General features: G+C 40.5%; 2 protein-coding genes and 1 long non-coding RNA gene across 7 annotated transcripts in view; 2 read left to right on the top strand and 1 right to left on the bottom strand.

Annotated features, from left to right (window-relative positions):
- The window catches only part of pacs1 (phosphofurin acidic cluster sorting protein 1), a 73,348-nt gene extending 64,792 nt beyond the window's left edge, over positions 1 to 8,556 (top strand). For both annotated transcript variants that reach the window (XM_030077028.1, XM_030077029.1), the window contains exons 20-24: positions 91 to 133; positions 327 to 468; positions 2,695 to 2,933; positions 3,792 to 3,911; positions 4,041 to 8,556. In XM_030077028.1, the coding sequence (XP_029932888.1) occupies positions 91 to 133; positions 327 to 468; positions 2,695 to 2,933; positions 3,792 to 3,911; positions 4,041 to 4,159 (663 nt within the window). In that variant the 3' untranslated portion in view covers positions 4,160 to 8,556. The remainder of the gene's footprint in view (positions 1 to 90; positions 134 to 326; positions 469 to 2,694; positions 2,934 to 3,791; positions 3,912 to 4,040) is intronic.
- A 2,078-nt stretch (positions 8,557 to 10,634) lies between these two features.
- Positions 10,635 to 27,856, top strand: part of klc2 (kinesin light chain 2) — a 39,467-nt gene continuing 22,245 nt past the window's right edge. Inside the window, exons 1-12 of one of the 4 annotated variants that reach the window (XM_030075663.1) lie at positions 10,635 to 10,927; positions 14,941 to 15,186; positions 17,267 to 17,597; positions 19,919 to 20,135; positions 20,777 to 20,966; positions 21,092 to 21,265; positions 21,778 to 21,877; positions 22,761 to 22,810; positions 23,005 to 23,072; positions 24,063 to 24,171; positions 24,544 to 24,696; positions 25,170 to 25,294. In XM_030075663.1, the coding sequence (XP_029931523.1) occupies positions 14,959 to 15,186; positions 17,267 to 17,597; positions 19,919 to 20,135; positions 20,777 to 20,966; positions 21,092 to 21,265; positions 21,778 to 21,877; positions 22,761 to 22,810; positions 23,005 to 23,072; positions 24,063 to 24,171; positions 24,544 to 24,696; positions 25,170 to 25,294 (1,745 nt within the window). In that variant the 5' untranslated portion in view covers positions 10,635 to 10,927; positions 14,941 to 14,958. The other 3 variants (XM_030075664.1, XM_030075662.1, XM_030075665.1) reach the window with 3 other exon arrangements.
- Positions 24,166 to 25,528, bottom strand: LOC115376173 (uncharacterized). Its single transcript, XR_003929785.1, has 3 exons — positions 25,417 to 25,528; positions 25,143 to 25,223; positions 24,166 to 24,679 (listed from the first exon to the last, which is right to left on the bottom strand). It is a non-coding gene; the product is annotated as an uncharacterized LOC115376173 (long non-coding RNA).

The raw sequence follows: 27,856 nt of genomic DNA on the forward strand, positions 1-27,856 counted from the left end.
GTTGGTTCTGTATTTATAGATGCTGCCCTGTAAAACATTCATGAAACCAAATGGATCATTCATATATTTTACACATATTATTTCTTCCAGGTGGTGAAGGTTGGCCTGATCGAGTCTGGCCCTTCTTCAACAGGTGAATACTTTTTGGAAACAGTTCAGCACACAGATATATATTTCACAAATTATATGAAAGTGAAATTTTATGTATATAATTTAGTGATCGATGATTTTAGATACATATATATACTGGGTTGAACAAAATAAATGACAATGAATGAATGAATGAAGGATTTGGTAATATTGTTTTCCTTTTTGCGGTTGCCAAGGAGATACAGAGGAGGCTGTGGCGGTGAGCCTGGCTGTCCCGTCCACGTCTCCCCCGTCCCACGGCTCCCCCACAGGGATGATCAAAGAGGCAGCTACTCCCCCCTCCTCCCCCTCCATGGGCAGCGTCCTGACGGTGCAGGGGTAAGGGCACTCCTCTCTCTCCTTCCTCCCTTGTTTCTCTCCCTTTCCTCCGGTGCCTTCTGCTTTTTCCCCTCTTTCCCCAAAAGAGTCAAGATGAGGCCTCGGAGAATAGCAAACAGAGGGAAAAATATTAAGTAAAAAGTTTATTTTCATAGTACCTTTTACAACAAAATTACAAAAATGCTGCACAAAATATGGGTTCAAATACAAAATAAACAACCTCTTGTGAAGGATCACAGTGAGAAGGAAGTATTATAAATAAAACTAAAATATTGGATGGGTTGCTTGAAATGTTTTGCATTTGAAAGGTCTGTTTTGCAATATTTCAATTATATCAAGATGTTTCTCTGATAGTTATGAGAACACTTCAGTACCAAAGCCAAGTTTAATTTTGCTCTCATTAAGCCACAGGGCCATATCTGAAGTGATTTTGCTCTACAGGGACCCTGATATGAAAACACTCAACATTTGCAAATATATTCAAAATAAAAACATTATGTTAAAATAATCATTTCACACATTTTTTCGTATCATAACAGTTTCTTTTGAATTGAATCATTGTGAAATTAATCTCTTGCTCATTTTGCCAAAGACTCCCCTGGGGGTCTGCAGACCTCACTTCAAAAACCAATGCCATAGCCAAGAAATAAATACACAAATAAACAAACAAATAAATAAATTGAATAAATAAATAAAATATGAAGCACCATCTTACTACAGTTGACCTGTTCATTGACAGTTTTGTAGTACAGGGATTTTGTCAAGTTTATGTGGACTGGGATTTAGTTCATGATGTATTTTTTGTTTTTTCAAGACTTTCTCAGGCTGCTGCTGTCTCTCTGTCCACTCCAATTCTGCGTATTCCTCCTCCTGTTTGAACCATTTAAGTCCATGTACCATAAGTACACAAATGCTGATGCTGAGGTGGAGTTTCAGCTGGCAGGGCATATTTAGTGAAAGTATTGAACGCCTATAATAGCACTCAGAATAAATTCAATCTTATGTTGCAGTATTGAAGTTATTGTGATGCCACTGTTTCCAAATAGAGGGGAGGTGTTTGGTGATGTTCAGATGCCACAGAGGCAGAAGTTGACAGAGTGTGAAAGTGAAAAGGAGCATGCCTGCTCAGCAAAGCCTCCCGGGGTAAATAAAGGTTAAGAAAAAAAAACAACAAAAAAAAAAGCACTGCTGTGTTGAATAGATCCAAGCGGTGCAGAAAGACCATCTCAGGTTCTGCGTGTTTAAACACTGCTGAAGACAAACACTGCAGTTTCAGCTGTTTGGGGAAAATTGCACAAGTTTCAACGTTGTGATGTGCTGATGCGTTTATGACCACACATTTCCCTTCATCATTAACCCGCTGCTGTTTCAGGTTATTTGTTTTGATGGAAAACCTGTTATAGAGGTGCAAACCTTAGACGTGTTATCAAGTTTCTCACAGGATGCATCATTTTGAACAGCAACCCGGTGTTATTTTAGACAAGACTAGATTGTGACTAAAGTATTTGGCAAATACCCCATTTTTTTAAGGAAATGGTGCTGGAAGTGGTGTTGGTGGGCCAGTAGGGGGCAGTGTTTCCTCTAGTCCTTATAAATCCCAATGCCCCAGTGCAGTGACGGGAACACTGCTGCAGGAGATGCCATCCTTTGAATGACACGTCAAAAACAGACGTCCTGACTCACTGTGGTCATTTAAGATCCCGTGGCACTAATCACAAAGAGTGGGGGATTCTTTGGTGTCGTGGCTAAATTCCCAACCTGGTTCCCTCCATCTGGACACCTAACCGTCCCGCAGTGTAATTGGCTCAATGATTCCCTCCCTCTTCGCCTCAAGCTTGATGGTGAGCGTTGTGGCACAAAATGGCTGCCATGCATCACCCAGGTGGGTGCCACACATTGGTGGAAGTGCTTTGGGCATCAGCCAGATCTTTAAACAGAATGACTGAATTATGTCTAAATTAAAAGGAGACTAAATGCAATCAGTGATTTAGTTGACTTGACAATAACAAGACTAGGAAAATGTGACTACAACTAAAAGACTTAGTAAATTCATAAAATGTGTGTCAAAAATAAACCATGCACCAACTTTACCATCTTAAAATCTAGTTCAGAAATTGGGGTCTGGAAAAAGTGTGGAATATTAAACTGAAAACTGTAGCCTCTTACAGTAAGCGGTGTTGTCGTGTCATGCCCTGTTCAAACGTCACTTCCTCTCCCTGTGTGCAGGAGCCCCAGCATGTCTCACGGCGTGGACGCCATCGGCCTGCAGGTGGACTACTGGCTGGCCTCGCTGGCTGAGAAGAGGAGGGAGGGCGAGCGGCGCGACACGGGCTGCAAGAACACGCTGAAGAGCGCCTTCCGCTCCCTGCAGGTCAGCCGGCTGCCAGGCGGGGGCAGCAGCGAGCCGCAGGCCCAGGTCAGCACCATGGCCATGACCGTGGTCACCAAGGAGAAGAACAAGAAAGGTGAGAGGAGGGACTGTGACTGGATGGCATTGTGATGTTGGAGGTTATTATTTCATGCTCAGAAACGTGATTAAAGGATCGCTGTTGATATGTTGTGACCGTTAATTTATTTAATGTTGTCATTTTATGTGCATCATGCTCGTCTGTAAACAGTGTGTCCTGGGACGTAAACATTTCAGCCGCTCTGACAATAAAGTATAATCTAATCTACTCTAATATGGGATTTTAAAGGTTGATATTGATAATATTGTTGATTATGTCTTTATACTGAACTGAAAAATATAAGAAGTCAGTGTTTTCCTCTAGAATTTTTATTCTTTTTTCTTTCTTTTTGTTTTTTATTGTTATGTTTTATTAAGAGACATTTTTGTTCTCTGACATTTAAACCACCACAGGACATTAATACTATCTTCTGAAACCCAGATTAATTGAATTATTTTAGAGTTAACACTAATGTAGTACAGGCATAGCCACCAGCCAGGTTCAATAATGGGACAAGCTCACAAATATATTATAAATAAATTAAGAAATCAAATAATTTGCCAAAAATAACTGCATTAGACAGCAACAGTTAATTGAGGTTAAATTAATTAATAAAATGTGCAAAGACGTGTTTGTTTTAGTTTTTTTTTTTTTTTTTTTATAACAAGGCTGGCCGACATCCATTAGGCTATTTAATAAAATGCCACTATTGGCTTGAACCTTGACCTGGCACTCAAATTTGCTAATAAATTTACAATAGTATGTTTACTTAAGCTTCGGGCTGTGAGTGGAGGAAAAGTTTTAAAACCACTTTGTGATAGTTCACTTCACGTTTAATATCTCTCAGCCGGCTCACTGTCGTTGTGCTCTCTGCAGTGCCCACCATCTTCCTGGGGAAGAAGCCCAAAGAGAAGGACGTGGACTCCAAGAGCCAGGTGATTGAGGGCATCAGCCGACTCATCTGCTCCGCCAAGCAGCAGCAGACCATCCTGAAAGGTAACCCGAACAACCACAGCGGTATCTGGGGTGTTTCAGTACATTTTATTATCCACTTTACTTGTGATTTACGTGTTTTGTCAGACATTTTTTTCCTTATTGTTGTGTCTCGTCTCTGTTTCCCTGCAGTGTCCATAGACGGCGTTGAGTGGAACGACGTTAAGTTCTTCCAGCTGGCCGCCCAGTGGCCGACTCACGTCAAATACCTTCCTGTCGGACTTTTTGGCTACAGCAAGCCCCCCTCCTAGGGTTCAGCACCCTCCCACGCCTCTGACCCTGACCTGACCTTCGACTCTCCTCCTTCTCACCCGCCCGGCCCTGTCACGCCCGCACACACAGACCCCGCCTCCCCTCAGCGCCCGGCCCCGGCTCTGCCCAGCTAGAGCTGAGAGAAGCTGTTGAGCGGCTGGTCTTTTCTTTCGTTCCTTACTTTTATTTTTTGCTACAGTAGTTCTTATTTCACTTTTGGGATGGAGGGAGGGAGAGGAGGAGGGTGGTGTTGGGGTGCAGCGCTATTACTAGTCACTTTAACGCCCCTTTCCAGTGTGTGATTGTGGTTGTGTGTGTGTGGTGAGTGTGCATGCACACGTGAATGTAATGTATGTGTGTGTTTACCAGGGGCTTACAGCACAAGTTCATTAGCTAACTGCCATTTACCGTTTCATTCTCTGAAATGCAATAGCATGCAACAGCTGACAGATGTGGACCCCTAAACTCTGACCTCGTACGTTTTGACCCCTGACCCTCGAAGGTGTCTCGCCTCAAACCAACACCCGATCCACACATGCATGCTCCAAACTAACAAATACACCGCTCATGTGCCGGAAAACAGTAACTACAAGTTAAGAAGTAACACAACAGGGCTTCGGTGTTTGCATGAGCCAGTGAAAACACAGAGAGAACCTTGACGGCGCTCTCCTCTGCTAACAGCAAAATGAAAGGCTAGCATGTGAAGCATACAGTAAAAACACCACGTCAGTTTTTCCTCCACTCGTGAATAGATTATAGATTATCTGATGCCCTTTGGAACACGCCCATCTGTCCACTGACTTTGTCATTTTTTTTTTTTTTCATTTTAAGGGCTTCCATTTAGTCTTAAATACTTTTTCTGTACCAAATTAACTTATTTTTGTCTAAATACAAGCTGTTCCTTTCAAAAAAGAAAAGAACCACATGAATATTTAAAGCGGAAGAGTCTTTTACTAGTTTTAGTCTAAATTGAGTACAGACTTCCCTTTAAACGCAAATTGTGGTGCATAATCTACATTTTTTTGCGAGGAATTCAAGGATTTCAGGGCAGGGGGCTTAGCTGCAATTTTCTTTCTCATCTTATTTGCTATGCACTTATAAATACACATGGACCATGCAGAGTGCAAGTTAGCTCAATAGCAACATCACTATTTTTTTTTGGTCTCACAGTTTAATAGACTGAATATGCAACAGCCGTCATGACTCGCATCACGATGAAAGCTTAAAAATAGAAAATGCATGTTTCGATTCGGTTCACTAACAGTCAGAAACTCAGTGGTTTAAACGGGAATCTGCAGGCGAGTGAGTCAGTGCACTGCTGGCATGTGTTTCCTGCTTAAGCCCCGCCTCTCCATGTGTATCTATACAGCAAAACTTGCCTCACACTAAAGCACAATGTTGTATGCCAGTTGCCATCTCCCACATCTGCCACCCGCACACCTTCTCAATCGGCAACAAACTGGCAGCTTCGTCTTCAATAACAGCGGCAGACTTGGGTCAAAATAACCAAAATTCACCAGGTTTCTTTGCTTTGAGCGTTTCCATCTCTGCACAGACTATTTTTTCAGTGCCAGTGAAAAAAGAAAACAAAACAAAACTACAGTATTTGGATTGATCCCAGTTCCTATTTTGGCGCCAGGTCTGCTACCTACTTTATCTAGGATGTTGTGAGGTGCTTAGTGAGTGTACAGTAACTGGTGACAAGTGTGTGTGTATGTGGTTAACTAAATGTACTGTGGTCGGAAACTTAAGAAAAAAAAAAACAAAACAAAAGAAAACAAAAGAAAAACGAAGATATCTAAATATGTGAGAAACAGTTTTCCTCTTTTTTCTACCACGTGACAGAGGGCATGCAATCGGTTCGTGTGTGTTGGCAGTGTGTGTTGACGATGTGGTCATTATCGATTCTCATGCGTTCTCAGATTTAGGGCTGCAAACGCCCGCAGCGGTCGCTCTGTTTACTCTGTAGCCCGGCACAAGGCCAACGCGTTTTACCGTCATGAGCTAAAACCTCCAGTGGAAGTACGAAATTGAATTTTTATCCAGAGAGGGAAGAATGTATCTGCACCAGTGCATTATAATTAGCATCTGTATGCTCAGTGTTTTAAATCGAGAGTGACAGCTCGTGTAGCTCTGCCTTGTGTCGCCTACATAGTAACACCCTCCATCACTACAGAGTGAAGTATTAGGAAAATAGTTTTTATAGTATTAATGCCATTGTCTTGATTTATGCTGTTAGACTATCTTTTGTTTGTTTGACGAATAGACTATAGATTAGGAAGTTTTCTCCTCTGTGTAGATATTACAGTGTTACAGTTGTGATGTCAGCGATTTGTCTCGAATCTGGCTAATTCTTCTGTTTTGACAGCACCTGTTACACAAGGTTTTGCATCGAGGGGGGGGTCCAGACTCACTCAGAGCTCTTTGTTTGTTCACTCTGTGGTATATTATCATGTTGACAGCCTGGTCTGGGGCACCGCGAGACATGTTAATCCTCTGAGAAGGAAAAACAGGAAGAAACAAGCGGCACAATATTGAATTTAATCAGCTGATATTTGATATTTGCCCGCTGTCACTGCAACAGGGATAGTTATTCTCCTCAAATTTGATTAAAAACGTACTTTAATCCAGCGGTCGAAACGACATCACCAGTTTACAGAGTGAACTTGGATACTTTGTACGACGTTTTTGTGTAAGCAAACCAAATTATGGCTGTTGAACGCAGCTCTAAACAACCCACTGCAGGTGTTTTTCCCGCTTGTGTTGCTGACAAACCAGTCAAGGGCTCGACAGACAGACTGATGGTCCTCACACAGGGGGCTTCAACTCTGATCAACAACTTCTTAAAGATTGTACGTGGTTATATGGGTTTTATGGTAACTTAAGAATAGCGAGCGCCGCTGACGTTCTGTAGTTTGAAGTAAAGGTTGTCTAAATCCAAGCTGGAATCTGTGAAGGGTGTCGTTCCAAAATGAGGACATGACAAAAAATAATTGGTCTGTGTTTTTAAATACTGACTGATGAATTTTCAAGAGAGCATTTTGGAATGAAACCCTTCATATTTTTTTATTTTACCTCCACTTTTAACCTTAACCGTGGTGGATTGATGGCTGTATCTGTTGTTGGGAGCAACCTTTACTGATTTTGATAAGTGTTCATTGCTGAAAATGCTGTTTGCCTTGTAGCATTGTTAGCCTATTTCTTGTAATAATGTGATTCTAAAGTTTTCTTCAATTCTGTAATGTGATAATTTATTGATTCCTGTCGGGAGGTTACCTCCCTACTACACTATTTGAACAAAAAAAAGAAAAAAAAGAAAAGAAAAAGAAATCACTGCCAAAACTTAAATATTGCAGATTTTTTGATTATATCGCCCGAGATGAAGAAAAGGTGTAAGATATAGTTGTTTATGTGTTTATGATGTTTTATTTTGGGGTGATTACTGAAAACACAGCAACAGCAAACGGATCCATACTGCAAAGCCTACATTTCAATGTTTTGGAGAAACCGCACCCTTGGCCCACCGTAGCTGCATACTCACTGTTTTGTTTTTTTGTTTTTGTTTTTTTTTTTCCCACAATCCACATTTTCCTCAGTGTTACCATTTGTTTTTTTTTTTTTTCCTTCCCTTGTCTTTTAAAATCCACCGGCCGTTCTAGTCTTGAGCTCGTTCCTGTGCGTTTTACCTGTACCTCTGTACCCGTGTCGACCCGTGTTTGTACCCGTGTGACAATGGTTCCCCTGTGTCCTTGACTAGTCGTGATGGAGATTAGGAACTGTGTGGTCGATCAATAACCTTCTTTCAGTGATCAGCAGTGTCTTTTCTCTCCGCCGTCCTCCGAATAGCCTACATTTCCTTTCTGACGAGAGAGTCTTCTTCACCAGGCTTCCACAAGCTTAGTTTTTTTTTTTTCCTCCAAATTGTAAACTCATTAGAAAAAGATGGTCCCCGTTCCCTCACAGCGTGTAAATCTGCAGCCTGTTCTCACAGGAAACGTGTTTTTTTTTTTGCATAAGAAAGCATTAGATTTTCTGCCTGATGCTGCTCAACTCGGAGCAGAGCATCCTAAGCTTGTGGACTTGTGGAGAGTATTTTGCACATGCCATTGTTTCTTCAGCAGCAGTCTTCAGCTTTTTTGCCTTTTGCCTATAATGATAATAATTATAATAAACTATGACGCTTGTACATATCAGAATAGTACTTGTTATACTGTATTCTAGTTCTTGTTTTTTGTTTATTTTATTTTTTTGGTTTTGTTTCATTTTTTTTTATTTGACATGTTTTGTAGTACTGCTTTTTCATGATTACGTTTGTCAATCAAACAGATGTGGGATGAAAAGTGGAAATGTTCATTGTTTTGTTTGTTTTTTAAAATAAAAATATTCCTGATTTGTAGCTTGACGGCTCTTATTTTTCAAACACAGGACATCATTTTACGTTTGTTTGCTCTGCAACCTGTTGGCTAGCCCAAATGCAGATAACAAGACAGTAATAGGCAATTAAACTCTTCTATTCTAAGCATTTTTCAAATAAATAAGATGGGGTTGAAAGTAATGTGTTAATAAATACAAGGCTGGGAAGAGGAATAAAATCAGCAAATTCAACGGATGACAAAGAAATAGAGAAAGTCTAGAACACATTTGAGAAGCATCACTGCAAAGCTTTGAAATATAATCCACATCCTTAGAGATTAAAATATACCGTATGTAGTAGTAATATGCAATGAGTACCTATAGCAATATTTCAGATATAGTACTGTCATTTTTTAAATGGGATAAGCGGGTAAAAAGTTATCATATAAACGTCAGTAAGTAAAAAATTTATTTGAAAAAGTGATTCATCATTTGACACTGTTTACAGTTTACATTAGCCATGAGAAATGTGTCAGTGGCTCAGGGGTCCTATGTGTTCCCCAACAGTGGCCCAGTGCCCCGCTGCCCCCCCACCTCTCCCCTTCCTCCTCCTCCCCCTCAGAGGCCACTGATGACATCACAACAGAGCAACAGAGAGCGTGTGGAGACGCAAGAGCTCTCACTCCTGCCTTCCTCTGCTGAAATCACATCTGGTCAACTAAGACTGCCTCATTCTTTTATTGGGTTGCGTCAGGCTGCTGATCCTGTTGTGAGTGACCTGGGCCTGGTTTTAAAGGTGCTGTACGTGCAGCAGGAAAAAATAAATAAATTTTAATAAAATAAAACACAATCAACACAGTGTAGGACCATAACTTCTGATGTTGATGTGGCCTGGAGAGCAGATTCGGGGAGGAGAAAGCATGAAGTGTGACATTTATTTCCAGTACACTCTTAATAAAAATGTGAGCCATTTTTTTCCTTACTGATGAAAACATCTCAAATAATGCTGAGGATGAACTTTACAGGCAAAACAGACATAATTACCGGCAGGATGTTGCTTTAAATTATCAAAGTATGACAGGAATCAAAAGTAACTCCTGTTTGAATAGTTAATTCAATGAGTTAATTAATTAATGAGGCTTATTTTGGCGGTGTTAAAATGTTTTAATGGACATTATGTGAAAATAAGTAAATTTAAGGTTTTTTATTGCTTCTGCCAAAAAGCTTTCCACTGTTAAAACACTGGTTATGACAGGCTAATGATATGCATTTTGAAAAATAAATAATGTTAAAGTTGTGCTCAGTGTCAGAATCAGAAATCAGAATCAGAAATACTTTAGCAAGGTCAAGGTCAAGCAAAACTTTATTGATCCCCATGAGGAAAGTGGGTCAGCTGCAGTTGCTCAGATTTGCAAGAAAAGAATTAAATTATAATAGATAGAAAAAGAAATAAGAAATATATTAAAAATGTACCTGAAACAATAAAATTGTAAATAATAATAATAATAATAATAAAGTATGTGCATTACCTATAGAAATATGTGCATTAATGGTAATTGTAAAAAAAAAAAAGTGCATTTGTCAAATGTGTGCAATAATCCCCTAAAATATCACACTAAATACAGATATAAGAACTTGAGCTTATGTATAATTAAAGTGGACCTACATACACTAAAAGGCTATGACTCTAAATGATGCCAGACAACACTTTTTTTTCTATTTTTTTTTTTTTTTTTTTTTAATAGATTAAATTAAATTAAAGCAGTGAAAACTCATTTGGAATAGCCTATGCTATATTTGCTTCTTCACTTAACATTTTTTCACTTAACATTTCAAATAAGTGTGGCCCCATAGTCATATCGTATATCGTATTGCTATTGGGATATTTGGCATAAATATTGAGGTATGAAATTTTGTCCATATCGTGCGGTAGAAATATTTACTTTACACAGAATATCTCTAATACACCTGTCCAACTTGCAGAGTGATAATTAATATTCAGATTTTTGATCGTTGCTCTGTGTTGTGTGCGCATGCGCGAGGTGATTTCCCGCCCCTAGGATGCTGCGGTCAACCGGCCAGCAGCCTCCGCAGTGAGGAGCAGGATGGGAACTATCTTGTCCTTTGTTTAACTTCATCTTTGGCCGTGGAGAAATAGGAGAAATTCGGCCAACAGCCATCTTCCAGGTCTCAGCTGTCGGAACTGGGCCACATTTAACAGCGGCAGGCCGGCTGTATGACTCAGAGAAACTTTGTGCCGTGGGTCGATAATGGCCACCACTGCAGTAACTGACTCTCCTGTGTGGTAATATTTCTTTGGCACAGACTCTCTGACTTTCACCGCCCTCCCGTCGTCAAGTTAGCTCGGATAAAGCGATAACGACGTTAGGAGCTTGCCGAGGAAGTAGCTAAAGGTGAGTCTAACGGAGGTGTTAACGTTTAAGACATCAGCTGCGATTATAATCGTATTAAACCCAGTGGTGTGAGAGCTATTTTGGGTTTTCTGGGTGCTGGCCAAATAACGTGCCAGCCTCGGGAGTTCAGCAGTGAAAGACGGCGAGGATAACGACCAACAAAGGTAAGTTAATAAGGCTAATTTACATTAAATGAAAGTTTTGGCTGTCCCTAATACCAGCTCTTTGTCTCATATGGCACATTTTTCAAGTTTATAATTTTAAGTGAAACGACGGTTAATGTTTTGACGTTGACATCATCCGTTACTTTGCGTTAACGTCAACTGTCAACGTTAACCAGCTAACGTCAGTACCTAAAGTAGCATATAAGTTACGTGGACGGATACAAGTCGTGTAAACTGCTTTTGAAAATACAAAAGACTTTTATCATTCACTTCAACCCTCTCTTTAAACGAATTCCACATTTTCACTTTTTTACTTTCCCTCACGCCAAGCGAAAGGCGTTTTATTTTGAAATGATGACCGGAAGTGGTTCGTGTTGCTTTCGGCTACCTTGACGCTGGTGTGGAGCATCACAACATTGTCCTGCTTTGTTCAGAGGACAGAAAGCATCGCACTTGTCAATGGGAGAAAGCCTAAAGCGTCTTCGATGAAGGTAATGCACAAGGATAAACGGGTTTATCGGCATGATGTGGCATCTATCTGAATCTAGGACCGATTTATAATGTGATGATAATGCGTTGGCATTTTTTTTTTTTTTTTAGCATGCTGTCAATTGTTACCTCTTGGTCAAGGCTCGTCAAATGTCTCACAAACGAGGCACGGTTGCCTTCATGAAACATCGCGTCCTAATTCGTGTTTACCTTCATTAGGTTTTATTTATCTTGTATAGCCGCCGGCCTATTGCGCATCTGAGGTTGTGTAAGGCTGCTGCATCCTTGAGCTTGGGCCTACACTGTTTACAAACACTGTTGACATATCGCGTTTCAGGTATAGCCATAAGAAATTAACACAGCTTTCTGTGCATATAACAGTAATCTAGTTCAGTCTGCCGTCTCCGCTGAACAATGCTCTCCATTATCGGTCACCTTGATTGATCCTCTGCCAAGTCGGTGCCTCCCCTTCAGCACAGGCCTCACCGGCGGCTGCATTAGGTTTCTGTGGCCCGAATGAGCCATTAAAACATGGGTGGATTGCGGATAATATTAGTTTCTCATGCCTAATGGTGTTTCAGAGCTTATCTCTGCGTTTGGAAGCTGTGGAGTTTATGGGAAGCGATCATAGTGGTGCATTGCAGTCAATGGATAGGGCCGATGGGAGGGGGGAGAGGAGGATGGTTGATGGAGGGAGGGGGGTTGGGGGCGAGCGGCAGAGGAGAACAGGTGCGCGTCCACGATCAAAGCAGGAGAGGAGAAAGTCACGATGTTGCACAATTGGCTCTTGTGTGCTCCTGCTGCTGCTGCTGCTGCAATGGTTTCAATTACAGCCCGTCAATATTAAGACCTCTGGCTTGTAGAAATGGGTGAAAAGTGGCTACATGAATGAAACCAGACCTCTCCTCTGGGGAAAAAACAAAACAAAACATGATATCAGTGGGATCACCTGGTTTGTATTAATGGTGAACACCAGTCAGGCCAAGCCCCAGTGAATTGGCATAAATTCAGAACTGAATTTTCTCAGCTATCACAATATCTAGCAATTACTTTTCTGGCACTCATTTTCCATGTTGTCAGATTTTTAAATTCATGCCAGCAAATGCTGTAATAGGCTATTTACAATTTATAAGGCATGGGACTTTGCAGGGGCATCCTGATATGATACGATTCATCGTACCTGGCTGCCGATTCCATAGCCTATGATTTGGAATTCTGTAATTATTAGATATTACAATATTGTAATATCTAATATAATATTAATAATAATATTTTGGATTACATAAAATCCTGGACTATGGAAAACAGCTGAATCATATTTCAAAGACAGTTATCACGAGCACCTAAGTCAAATTTACATTGAACTGTTAACATTTATCACAGTCGTATAGATAGAAATTGATTCTCATGATGCTATATCAGAGACCAAGGAAATATTTGTTTGAACAGGCAATGCCAACATCTGTTGCATTCAAAGTGACACTAATTTCCATTTTGAATAAAATATATGTCTAAAATAAGGACAAAATATTGATTCAGGAGCAGCATGATGGTTTAAAAATCATCAAACTAAAAAGAATAAATGAATCAGCTTTCCTCCTATATTTCCTCCTTTTAATTGATTGGTTGCCCTCTTTGGGACCCTCCCTCACATCCTTTGGCTGTCCTCTTCAGTACTAATTGGTCTACATTATTAATTGAGCCTGAGAGTGAGATTTACCTCCAGGAGAGTGATGGCATCTCATATTAATTGGCTTTATTAGACCCCAGTAGCTGCTGCTTCAGGATTTGCCTTTGAGCCATCTCAACAACCTTTGAATCTATATAATCAATTCTCTTTGTGTGTGTGTTCTCTTTATCTGTCTTCTACTGGCGTCGCTCCCACAAACGGGGCATATCACCCAAGGACTAATGAGGAAATTATTTATTTATTTATTTATTTTTGGCCAATTTTTCAAAATTGCAGAGACAGAAGAGGTTGTAGATTATGTAGATTATTAATATTCAGTATTAGCCCCCATCTATACTGGTAATCATATTAAACAAATAAAAATTGAAAGCAAAATTGTGCTTTTAATAGTTTAATGAATGAATAAATAATGCATTTTATCGGTGCTGCATGTAATAAGCTTAGTATCTTGTTGACATTGTAAAATAATAAAAAAAAAAATAAAATTGTTGCAGTCAACATTAGTTTCAGTACAACACTGACTTGGACACTGAGGCACACTGTGCTATCATTGGCCTGCAGTTAATTGGTACCAGGTTATGTGGACAGCAGGCATTTAAGGCACATTTACTGAGTCATGTCCTTAGTGTTTTCAGCATTATCCTGTTCAGTGTATTTATTTTTAGTGCTGATTTTGTCTTGTGCTCATACTTTGTGTGCCGGCCAGGCATTTCTCAAGTGCGCCCATGTGGATAATGAAACTGTCCAGCAGCAACACACTGAACTGGGGATTGTTGGTTATGAATGTTGCCCTGGAGGTTGGGTTGTTTTATTTAAGCAATAGGTTCTAATGTCTTGACTTGAATTGGGTGGTATTTCAGTTTTACTATTATAATGAAACCTGGAAGAATAAATCTGTATTGTATTCAAACTCATCTTCACCTCTCATCTGCCCCTAATTAGGACTCAATGATATGGTAAAAAAAAAAAAAAAAATCATATTGCAGCTATTCTGCCAAACATTACAGTAGTGATCTGATGCATGATTTTAGTAGAAATTATTATTTTTGCATATTAATATTCGTTTTTCCTGACAAAAATCTATTAAAATGATTTTTGCTGGGATCTGTACCAGACATATTTTCATATATCTGGAGAGTATGATTTGTAGACCAGGGCACCTCTGTGGCACCACAGTAATTCATTTGTAATACTGTTTGACTGCGTTTTACCTTTATCCAAAAATTGCTGCTCCTGCGATTTGGATGTCTGCACTTGGCAGTGTTGCAGTTTGCATAATATTTAGATTAACTGTTCAGCTCTGCTTCCTGTCTACTCTCTCTTTACCTCCCATCTACCTCGTCCTGTCCTTTTGTCTGTCTCCTAATCCACTCTGCCTTTCTCCCCTCTCCCCTCTTCTTCCTTTCCTCTCTCATTTTGTCATATCCACCTCCAGTGAAGATTCAGACGAAGAATGTGTTTTCACTGAGCAGCTCCCTTATGCATTTGTGTGTAAAATGCATGAATGTCAAGCAGGGCAATGCTGCAAGAAGATCATGCATGCTCAGCAAAAACACCTTCCCTTGATGAATACCATTTAGCGATGAAAAAGAAACGCCCTCTACCCTCTCATGGTCACATCGTCTTACATCCTATCCTTCTCCTAACCTCTCCTCCTCCTCTCTCCTCAGTGTGCATGAAGCCAGGCAATGTCCACCATGGTGTATCCACGTGAAGAAGCCCTGGAGCGCCTGAGCCAGGATGAGATCGTCCTCAACACCAAGGCTGTCATGCAGGGCCTGGAGACTCTGCGCGGTGAGCACGCCCAGCTGCTCACCTCGCTGTTGGACTGCACCCAGCCGCCCATCGCCCAGGAGAAGTCCGGGCTGCTCCGCAAGAGCCTGGAGGCCATCGAGTTGGGCCTGGGAGAGGCACAGGTACAGAAATGGAGATGATATTGAATGGGTTGGTGTGGTGAGGCCTTACTTACGCCAGAAATATTCAGTAAATGGAGTTTTATGCTATAATCTGAATCCTTACACATTTTGCTTATTCCTTTTGAATGAGTATTATTGCATGATACATTTTTTTTACTACAATTTTAAGGAAGAAATAAAAAAGTAAGGTATTGAATGAACATATCATGTAACAGAGAGAGACAAGACAGGAGAGATTACTAGATTAGTAATTGGTCTTTTGCATATTTGTAGTATTAAAGTTCACAATGTTTGACAAGTCATACTATCATTTACTAGTTATCCAACTGTAACTGTTTGCAGTTGTGTTGCATTATGTTCGCTGTCCTGAAAAAAGGACATTGACTGTATAGTATTTATTTGGTCAAACAGAATAAAAACAGGATATTTGTTTAAATTTTAGTCAAGGAAATTATGATTAACCTCTGATGTTTATATAGGTCATGGAAATTCAACATTTTAGACATGAAAAGTCATGGAAAATCAGGGAATTTTACATTTGACATGCAGTGGTGAGAAAGTAGGCAGAAGTCAGCAGTCACATGCATGTAGCTGAATTGAAAACAATTTACAATTGGCCAATGTTAGACCCCCCTGATTCTTGTTTAAAATTCCTGTTGTATTTAGGACAGAAGTATTTTATCTTTGATTACACTGGTGTATAAGAAAATACATATGTGTGACTTGTCATCTGATATTTATTGGGCCTTTATCATGATCTGCTGAGGTTAAAAATCTCAGACTTCTGTGATGTAACCCAGCGATTTGAGAACACATGATAAATAAAGACAATCCTGAATGGGTAAATCTGATAATGGAAATGCACTCAATGCTATTTGGTACAGGCACATCCAAGGAGGGAGGCAACTGTACAGATACTTAGGTAGTGAAGTTGTAGTGAAAAGAAATTAACTTTAATCTATGATAGGTTATAATTCTGTAATTTGGTATCATTCAGTGGATGACTCCAGAGACTCAGGATAACTCTGGTAGTTTATGACGAAGGATGCCTCTCATTCATTTTCTGTTTACCGTTCTGTTTCCCTGTTCCCTGTAGTCTTAATCACACATGTGATGAGTCATGCTGTGGGTTCATATGTTGAAGGGTTGAATGTTGGAGGTTGGTATGTGGGTGACACCAGTGCTGTGATGCATGAAATGAATTCAGGGAATCCTTTCCTCACTTAAATCCTTGTCAGTAAGTTTGCAAAAATGTGGTATAATGCTTCAAAGACACTGTCTTGTACGCAAAGTTCCCATTGCAGTAAGTGCATACATGCATCCATTAATGGTCATTAGCCTTTTCAAAGTGGCCTTGAGCAGGATACTTATGGTGTTACTGTGGATAGGAGCTTCAGTGCATTAAAATGTAATGTACACTTAGATATACCAGAAGGTTAGCAATAGCATAGAATTTTTCTGATTACTCTGCCGCACAGAATATTGATGTTTCCTCGTCTGATACACTGCAAGTTAAGTACATAAGTAAAAATGCATATGGGCCCATTGTTAGACACAACACAGATCATTGTTAAACTATAGAAATGAAAGGGGAAATGTGCTTTCCCTCAAATTACAATTACATTATAGAAAACAGAAGCATGGAGTCTGTATAGTGCATACAAATAATGAAAGTTCAAGAGTTGGGTTTTCCTCCAAATTAGGCCACATGTATAGAGGAAATTTGAACTGAAGTTAATGACTCAAAATCTGAAAAATACAGCTGATTACATCCTCAAAACTGTGTTAGGAAAGTTTTAAAATTAATGAATGAACTGTAGTAGGGCTGTGTGATATATTGATGTTGTGACAAAAGACTTAGATATAGTCTAGGATTTTGGATGTTGTAATATCATGACATGGCTTAAGTGTCTTTCCAGGTTTTAAAGGCTGTGTTTCACTAAAGGAATCACAATTTTCTTTCCTGTACCTGCTTGGTCATTATATCCACTTTACTAATGATAGTAGATGTCACATCATCTGAAATGTTGGCTGGTGCTCTTCTAACTGCATGCTATACTGTCCTCCCCCTATGCCTCAGGTCATCATTGCCCTGTCGAGCCACCTGAGTGCTGTGGAGTCGGAGAAGCAGAAGTTGCGGGCCCAGGTCCGCCGACTCTGCCAGGAGAACCAGTGGCTCCGGGACGAGCTGGCAGGAACCCAGCACAAGCTGCAGCGCAGCGAGCAGAGTGTCGCCCAGCTGGAGGAGGAGAAGAAGCACCTGGAGTTCATGAACCAGATTAAGAAATTTGACGATGATGTTTCGCCCTCAGAAGAGAAGGGCCAGAGCTCCAGTGGCAGTGGAGGAGGAGGGGACACTTCAAAGGACAGTCTGGATGACTTATTCCCCAACGATGATGACCAGGGACCAGGTAACCTCAGTGGACATTGGCCCAGACTTGAAGTATACTTTGTGCAGCCCCAGGAAGTGGCAAGATACACACAAACAGTAAAAAGTTTGGTGGTCACTTTCATTATGTATACAGGGTTCCCACTGGTCATGGATTTTCTGGAAAGTCAGGATTTAATAAATTCTTAGGACAAGTCTTGAAATATCATGGCATTTTGTCACTTTCAATTTAAAGTAGTTATTCACCAAACATAATACTTACTCTCAGCTGTGGAATAAAACAGAATAATAAACTTTATAAGAACTCTAAATTTGAAGCGTGGCTAAAATTGTGGTTAAGGAAAAAGCAAAGTTTATATACTGTAGGTTATGAAAATTTAACATTTTAGTTATGGAAAAGTCAAGGAATGTTCATTTTGATAAAGTGGGAACCCTGTGTATTGGTGGCAGCATGTATGAGTCTTAGCCTCCCTTAAAGTTCTTTTTATTGCAGTACTGCCACACAGGTGCCAGTCGTTTTATGTACCAATGAAGAATTGGTCTGATGTTTACACATAACAAACCTCAGTGCAGTGAACACAGCAGAAAGACAGGACCGATAGCAACAGTTTAGCAAATATAATACATATCCCAATTCACAGGACTGTGAATTCAGTGTATTCATATGCACAGGGTAAATATGTGGTAGAGATTTACTCTTTGGACCTCATATACTTGTTTAATGTTCAGTAGTGACTTGTTACATGTTTTCTGTTGTCATCCACATATGTGTTATTGAAGCATTTGTGTGTCTACAGATCCAGAAAAATAAGCATTTTTGTAACATGTCAAAAATGTCAAGCAGGTTGGTATGGATAGAATGAATAGATAGAATGAATGTAAAAAAAAAAATCTCATTATTTGCTGTTTTCCTTTTTAGATAGCAGTTGTTAGATTGTGTGCACTGTCTTTTGCTGGGAGTCCCCCTGCTATGCTTTTCTGGAGCTTTATCCATTATTTATGTAAAATATCCGAGTTCAGTAAATGCATTTCAGTTATGCAACAGCTACAGAACATATAGGTACATGGTACAAATATTCTAGCTTCAATTGCTGTAAAAGCTCACAGGAATTACAGAGGCACAAGTTGTTCTCTATCATCGGTTAGTACAAGCAGTTCTCTGTACAAGCAGCAGCACTCTGGCATTCATCTTGTTTCAAAAGTGGCACAGTTTAGCTAAAATGTGAAGTGGTAGGCTTTATGCCTACTCACTGTGTAAACAGAAGCTCAGGCTTATCTGAGACAAAAAAAGGGGGTCACTTATGCAATATATTACAATGTGTAGCTTGCACAGCTTTCATACCCATTAACCATGAGTGGTACTTGAGAGCAAGAGTTCTTGGTCTCTTTAATTATTGATAGTTGAATATTTTAAAATCTTGTCCTGAAATCTTGCCTCTTGGCCTCTTCTAAGTTCATTTCTAAAGTAAACAGATTTTCTTGGAACTACTTCAACTTCTTGATGCTTTAAAGAAACAGGTCACTCAAAATAGAAAGAAAGAAACTTTATCATTTCCTCCTAATGCAATCTAATAATTGATCCATCCTGATATTGTAACGTGGTGAGGTTTCCAGTTAGCCTCTCTTAACTCCACTTCAGTAGGGCTCGACCGGTATTATTTTATGGAGCTCAAACTGTCAAAAATGTGTGAAAAACTCAACAGCAACAGCTCTTTCCAAAAACAATGACATGGCTACATGACATAATTCACAGCCCTTGAGGTTGGAGATTTTTGATGAGAACTATTTCTTGCCATAGAACGCTGGCCAACCCATCCACTTCTAAATGGGGCAGATAAATACAGTTTGCCTGTGCCCATTCATATAGTATTAATGCCACCAATGTATTATATGAAGACAATGTATGTTTGCATGAAATATTTTCTAATTAGGTTTAGAATTGTGTTGGTTAGCTTAATTAATGACCTCATTAGCATAATTGCCCATGTTGAATATATTATTAAGGATTATGGCTTTGCATGAGGCAGCTCAAGTGGTTGTTGTTCTTATATGTAAAATGTAAAATTCCAGTAAAATACTTTTATTGTACACTTTTGGTTTCTATTTTTCATCATTGTCATGGATTACAGGATTTTGATGTTTGGTTCAATAATGCTGGGTATTGGCAAGGGCAATTGGTGCATAAATGAAACATTATAAGGAGCGACAGAATCAAGACAGTATTAGGAAAAATAATATTATGTAATTCTGCTGTATTGATTTTTTAAATTTATTTTTATTTTTTGCACAACTACAGTTCTTTGTATATTTCAGTTTTGACCCTGTGTCCTCTCCGTCCCGCAGCCCAGCCCAGTGGAGAGGTGGCAGCCCAGCAGGGAGGCTATGAGATCCCAGCCCGCCTCAGGACCCTACACAACCTGGTGATCCAGTATGCATCCCAGGGCAGGTATGAGGTGGCTGTGCCTCTGTGCAAGCAGGCCCTGGAGGATCTGGAGAAGACATCAGGACATGACCACCCCGACGTGGCCACCATGCTCAACATCCTGGCGCTGGTGTACAGGTCATTTATGGAGAGGATGTTGGATTGTTTTATAAACTTTAACTGGGCAACTTGGCTAAGAAAGCTTTCTTATTTTATAGCAGGGTCCTCAGGGACTTCCTGGCTCTACTGCCTTGTGCCCTTGTTAGTTTTTATTTTAGTTGGAGGGAGAGCAGAGCATTTTTGTTAATTTCTGCAAGACAGATTTTTCCAAGCTACCAGAAGATTTGTCCCTGTCCAGTCTTAAACCTTATTTTCTATCCTTCAGGAACAGTCTTGCCGGCTTTCTTAGTAACTTGGTAACATTTTTTTGCCTTGGAAAATCGTAAAATGTCCAAGGCCAGTTCTATAAATATTAGAACCTAAAAATCATTAAGTAGTTTTAAATTTGAATTTATGAGATGTCTTTTTTTTTTTTTTTTTTTTTTTTTCATTTTTTCATTTTTTTTCTTTATTTCATTTATCTATTTGTCTCTTTTCTGGTTCTTGAACTATACTCATCCAGAGAAAATGGAATTGGGGAACTACTAAAGATACATTGTAACATTAAAGAATTTAGTTAAATTTAAATGTGTTCAGAGCGCAGATACATTCAGTACACCCAATCTATAGAATCACTCACATTATGTGTAATATACTATGTTGTTTGCCCTGTCCTACAGGGATCAGAACAAGTACAAAGAGGCAGCCCACCTTTTGAACGATGCCCTGGCCATCCGGGAGAAGACGCTGGGGAAGGACCACCCCGCTGTGGCTGCCACCCTCAATAACCTGGCTGTGCTGTATGGCAAGAGGGGCAAGTACAAGGAGGCCGAACCTCTGTGCAAGAGAGCACTGGAGATCAGAGAAAAGGTAGCATATACTTAACTTTAGTCATTAACTTAAAATGATAAAATGTTTTTTCATTTTGTTTTTATAAGATTATATGATGGTGAACATTTTTTTTGTATGACCTCGTGTCTCCCTGCTGTGTCCAGGTGCTGGGGAAGTACCACCCAGATGTGGCCAAGCAGCTGAACAACCTGGCCCTGCTGTGTCAGAACCAGGGCAAGTATGAGGAGGTGGAGTACTACTACAGACGGGCACTGGAGATCTACGAGTCCAAACTGGGAGCTGATGACCCCAATGTGGCCAAGACCAAGAACAACCTGGTGGGGATTCAGTTTCAAATGCCTGACTTGGGCGGCACAATTGAACAAATTCTGTATATGTGACTCAGTTTCAGAGTGCCTTACAATCTAAACTCAAGGCCTTAACTGGTCTTTAATGTAGTTGAATGAAACAGTTTTAAGTCCTAAATCCAGTTTCATTTCAGTTGTGAGAATGGTCTTATATTCCATTCTACCTTGTTGTAGTTTTAAATAGTTAAGTAGTTTTAAATATGACCTAACGAGACTTGCAGACACCCTGAGGTCCAGTGATTAGAGAGATTTGATGAATCGGTCTTTTTATGTAACTTGGAAACACATGCCTTGTTCATTTCCAGTGGGATGTTTCCTCCTCTCTTTTATTCCCAGTCTTATCATGATGAGTTTTCATATCAAATGTTATAAAGATGAATCATTGACAAGCAACATACACACCTAGACATAGCCTATGTGATCAGAATAGATGTAAACAGAGCAGTTTTACCCGTATTAACTCACATCTTGCTTCTCTTCAGGCTACATGCTACCTGAAACAAGGGAAGTTCAAAGACGCTGAAGCTCTGTACAAAGAGATCCTGACCAGGGCACATGAGAAAGAATTTGGATCTGTCAACAGTAAGTAACCAACAGTTGATCACAGATTCAGCTAAAGTGCCATAACTAGATTAGACTAGCAGCTAACTAGCTAACTACCTAGACTAGCAATGGCAACAGCTGATCTGAGCCAGCTTTCTGTGGGTTCAAGTCCAGGATTGTGTTAGAAAGTGTGACTTCTCACACAGGTCTATTCTGGAAATGTATAAAAAATGATTTCAGTCTCTGAAAATTATGAGCGATATTCAGCTCTTGCTAAATATTAGACTTGTAGTAGCAGCAATTTGGAAAAATATGGAAATAATTTGCATATGAATACACAGTTGATTTAGCTGTAGAGCCTCTATCATACAATTTTAAGCCTTAACACATTATGATGTGGGACCAATATGCATATACTAAAATGCAAAATATTTAGGAGCCTTGTTCGTAGTCCTTTTTTTCTTATTGCTGCCTCTCTGCTTTTAAATTCAGCTTTTGATTCGGCCACACCCTGAAACCCTCCCATCGTGCTGGGCCATCTCAGTGGGTCACAGGATTAAACCTTGCTGTCGAATGTGAGCGAAGCGGCTTAATGTTGATGTGTTCCTCTCACCGCCACTAAGCCTGTCAAACCCTAATGTGCTCACACATTCAACACGAGGGTGGCTTGGCAGGAAATGGGCTTGGCGAGTTGCATCCATGTGTCAGTGTTAAGTCACATGGGTTTACACATACAGAGATAGCAGAACCCTTCATTTGAAGCCTATATCAACCCAGGGATGTCATAGTTTGATATTGTTTCTGGACAGTTAATTTCTACTTCCCTTTTTTCCCCCATTTGTTGTGTTTCTGCTCTGTATATTGCCCTCCCCTACAGCTGAATACAGGTTGATGTGCTCTCCTTTTTGTCCTTGTTCTGCAGATGATAACAAGCCGATCTGGATGCATGCAGAAGAGAGGGAGGAGAGCAAGGTTGGCTTTTCAGAATGACTTTTGTCTATCAGGCAGTGCATTAGGGAAATGGATTTTAAAGCTAAATAAGACTGATGGAGGGTAACAGACCGCAGAAATTACAATGGGGACATTTTTAATAGGCTTTATATTAGAGCTGTGGTTCATGCTCTCCCTCTGTCTTTCTATATATTTTCTATTTCTCTCTCACTCAGGGTAAACGTAAGGACTCTGGCCCATATGTAGAGTATGGCAGTTGGTATAAGGCCTGCAAGGTGGACAGGTGAGTCATTTACTGGTAAGACAGAGAAACCACATACGGGTTGACCAGTATAGGCCTTTAAAAGCCAGTACAGTTATTTTTGGATAGATACTGTCAATATTATTATTATTATTATTTTTTTTTTTTACAATAATAAGATGATTTGACAAAAACCCCTCAAACAATAAGGATTTGCCAGGTTTGTCGCAAGAATCTTTTTCTTGGCAAGATACGGTAGGAAAGCCTCTGAAACGGTATTGAGACCATGGAACATACTTAGGAAATACACTTATAAATTAATTTAAGTAGGTTGGCTGCTCCTTATGGCAAGGTGGGGCAAATTTCATTACAGGTTTTATGAACTTTCTCTCTGATACTGTTGAGTAAAATTATACTCTCATCTCCTTCATATCAGTGGTAAACACCAGCTGACCAATATCTGATTTTCATTAAAAGCCAATATTGGCTAACTGATAAATCAGCCTAACCTTAACCTGTCATGTGCAGTCTATCTATACATTTACCACGGTACACCTCAGTTTCCCAGTAAACATGAAGAAATGAGTTTCTGTTAATTTATCTTAAATATTAATGACAAAAATGAAACTCACCATTTTTCCTTTTGGATACACTTTTTGTCTTGCATTCATGCAGAGTTTCAAGGAATCAAATTGCACATACAGTAAACCTTAGGCTTGTTTCAAAGAAATAAAGGTCAGTTTTAAAATACGTTTCCTTTTTCTTTACTTCTTTTAAAATAGCCTATGGCCCACAAGTATTTTGATCACTATCTGTAAGGCTGTTGTGATCAAAAACGTTCACCTCCTCTGCCTTAGTGTTACAAAGCGTTATTATTACTGAGTGTCCCAAATGTGTCTTAAAGCTTTTTTCATCTTTGATCGACTGTGAATCCATGGAATAATGATGATGCCTCCGCTGTACTCTTACGAAAAGCATCTGGTTACTGTGTTTGATGAACAAAAGCAACATTTCCTTGCTAATTTTCTGCAGCCCCACCGTCAACACTACCCTGAAAAGCCTTGGAGCGCTGTACCGCCGTCAGGGCAAACTGGAGGCAGCAGAGACACTGGAGGAGTGCGCCACCAAGACACGCAAACAGGTACTACACACACTCTCCAGCAGAGCTCTCCAGTTAAATTACTGCTGTTAGATTAGTAGTCTGGGCCCTTTTGGTTAACAGGCATGCCAACCGTTTTTTATTAGCCTATAAATAAAGCATGCCAGACTGACTCATGAATCCATCACAAATGTTTGTGCTCTCTGTTACAGAAAACTTTACAAGCAGTGCACATGCTGGTAGCCATTGTACAAAAGCCCATCATTTTTCAAACTTTCCCACCCTCTTCCCCGTTCCCCGTTCACCCTCTTTGTTTTCTTCCTCTGTCTGTCTTAATCACTTTCCCACTGTCTTTGTTTTTCTCTGTCTCTTTGTGTCTGTGTCTCCCTCCTCTTCCTCCTGCTCCTCCCTCAGGGTATTGATGCCATTAACCAGAGTAAAGTGGTGGAGCTCCTGAAGGACGGGGGAGCTGGAGGGGGCGACAGACGGCTGAGCAGGGAAGGTGTCGCCGGGTCAGGGGGGCAACGGGGGGACTGCGAGGGCGACGACTCTGCTGAGTGGAACGGGGTTAGTTCATGGTTACTGCTGATAAATGTGAAGCATAATTAATGTATGAATAAGTTAATCACAGTTACTTGAATAACCATGTGTAGTAAATCAGTATTTTTCTACAGTATGTAAGGTATGTTGTCACAAAGTCATATTAACCCACAAACTCTGATTTTCCGTTCCATTTTCCTTTAACTAGCTGTGCATCATTTTATACACATTTTTCTGTAATCTCGCAGGACATATTTGGTATCTCTGGAAACCTTTGGATCTCCACTTTAATTTAAAATACATTTCTGCGCATCTGTAATGACAACAGGGTTGAAGAGGTAGTGTTCCTGAAGCAGGGCAGCTTGGCTCTTAGCTGTAATTAAACCAAAAAGGAATGTCTCTGTCTCTACTCTGACAAGCATTAGCAGGAAATCCTCTTTAATATTTAATATCCTGGTAAACAAAATGCTGACCTGGTTTTCCATTTGGTCTCTCCCCAGGACGGTAACGGGTCTCTGCGTCGCAGTGGCTCCTTCGGGAAGATTCGTGACGCCCTGAGAAGGAGCAGTGAGATGCTGGTGAAGAAACTGCAGGGCAGCGGACCACAAGAGCCCCGCAACCCAGGGTGAGACTACTGTGTGTGTGTGTGTGTGTGTATGTGTATGTGTGTGTGTATGTGTATGTGTGTGTGTATGTGAGAGAGCCTGCAGTCAAAACCATATGGTCCTACTGCTGATTGGGACTCACTTGGCTGTGGAAGCACGTGCTTTTTGTTTATCCAAATGCTTTTTGTTTATCCAAATGTAAATCCAGGCTTTTCATAATGCTCACACATCAGGTTTCTCACTACGTCTTATCCCTCAGACTTAATTTGGGCTGTGTTTCACCTGTGCAACACAGCAACACATAAAGTCCTTCAAAGTGTGTGTCGGTGTCTCAGTCTCTCATTTTGATGTTCATTTAAGGCACAGATGGGTCTGGCACCAAGATATATCACAGACATTTTAACTTCATATGAGCTGGATTGTAGCCTTCAGATGGATCTGTATTAGCTGAGATTTTGATTAAAAAGTAGTTTTTGACTCCAAGCTGGTTTAGGAGCACAGGCTATGTTAAGTATCATCTTTTAAATCACCTCTACAATCAAATCACCGTAAGATTCATCTTATAGACTTTTTTGAAATGGCATTTAAGTATTGTTTTTTTTTTACCTCTCTTTTATAGGATTCCCATGGGTCATGGGATTTTCTTAAAGTTATGAAATTTAGAAAAGTCCTCTCCAGAAAGGGAAGGTCAGGGACTTGACTAAATAATTTGGACAAGTCATGGAATATCATGCAGTTTTGTCAGCCTCAATTTAAAAAAAAACAAAACAAAATTAAAGCTGCAAGCAGCGTTGGGCGGGCCCTCGCCCCCCCGTGCACATTGGGGACGGCGCGCGTGTCGAAGCGTAGACAATTCGTCCGTTTGTGCCAGTTTTAAGGGTATTTTTTCGGTGCTTTTATTGTGAAAGAGTTTTGGGCTTTTATTTTGAAAGGCCGCGGAAGTCCTAGTGTGTGACCGACAGGACTACTGGCAGCTGCTGCATGATCACACCAAAATGCAGGCACACACACTCACTCACTCACACAAACACACACACACACACACACATACGCACGTGCACACACACACACACACACACACACACACACACACACACACACACACACACACACACACACACACACACACACACACACACACACACGACGCCAACAAAAACCCACTGGTAGTACATTCGCTGCTGGTGTCCCTCTGGCCACTAGCAGCGCCCCTCCAGCAGATGGCGCCCTTAGCATGTCCTAGTGTGTGACTGACTTGAGTACTGGCAGCTGTGGCATGATCACACCAAAATGCAGGCAGACAGAGAAATCCTCATTCATTCCAGTGGAGAAATCCAGAAAACCCACCCCTTTTTGAGGCATCACAGCTCGGTCACCGTTTAAGTGACAGACTTGATTCAAAGTTTAAACGAGTCACGAGACTCGGATCTATAAATCTCCCATTTACATGATTTTGCTATCTTTTACCGTTTTTGAGTTATGACAGTTTTAGTTTGAGAGTGTTTTCTGCTCCCTCTGAGCTCTTACAATGGGTGTGTATTGCGCATTCCTGAGGCAGCTAGAGTGAGTCACATGTCCAGGCAGAGTGCAGAGCAGAGCACACCAGAGTCAAAAACGTTTGAAAACTCTTCACAGCTCCCACAAACTTGGTCCAATCCACATCAAAACTACATATTTTTGTAGGAATTTTTGTCCTCTTTCCATCTGCATAGTTTTCAAAGCCGTCAGACTTTTACTTTAGACTCCAGGGGCCTAATTAGTGCCCAATGTCAGCCTCTTCACACCAAACTCCATGGGAAAAAATGAGATTTTGGTTCTGGCCCCTCCGACTTGGAGGTGTTATCACATCCAAACTAAACGAGTAATGACGAAATCCTTCAGAACTTTTGTTCAGCACTGTGTCCTCTGTCATCTGTGCAATTTTCAAGTTGCTGCCATTTACGCCCTGGGAGGAGATAGATTTTGTTCAAAGGCGGCATTTTGGGCGAGAACGTGACTTTGCAACGCAAATTGCGGACTTCCTGTTGGTTTTAGGTCGGGGGTGTCAGCGCGTGAATTGTAGGGCTCGATGAGACCTACATTTCGGCAGTGGTTTGGTCCTTCTATCACATTCCTGTGGGCCCCAGGGGCTGCCTTTGTGTGCCTAGGTGGCGCTACCGAGCCCATTTTTGCACCTTGGGGGTCTTTTTGTCCATTTTATCAAATTTTTCGCCAGACCTGGCCTGCGTGCCGAATTTGGTGAGTTTTGGAGCATGTTTAGGGGGTCAAATTAAGGGTTATTTAGACGTAATAATAATAACGAAGAAAAAGAAAAAAGAAACGAAGCAATAACAATAGGGCTTCGCACTGTTCCAGTGCTCGGGCCCTAACAAAACCAGCAGCTGCATATTTATTTTCCACTGTGTCAGTAAGACCTCTGAATCTGAAGTGTGTTGCCAAAATAAAACTCATTTTACATTTCTATAGATGATGAACATTTATTAATTTAGTCAGGGAAAATCACATAATTAGGGCCCGAGCACTGGAACAGTGCGAAGCCCTATTGTTTTTCCTTCGTTTTTAGGGCCCGAGCACTGGAACAG

This window comes from Myripristis murdjan, chromosome 18, assembly GCF_902150065.1.
Source record: "Myripristis murdjan chromosome 18, fMyrMur1.1, whole genome shotgun sequence".
Classification (NCBI taxonomy): Eukaryota; Metazoa; Chordata; class Actinopteri; order Holocentriformes; family Holocentridae; genus Myripristis; species Myripristis murdjan.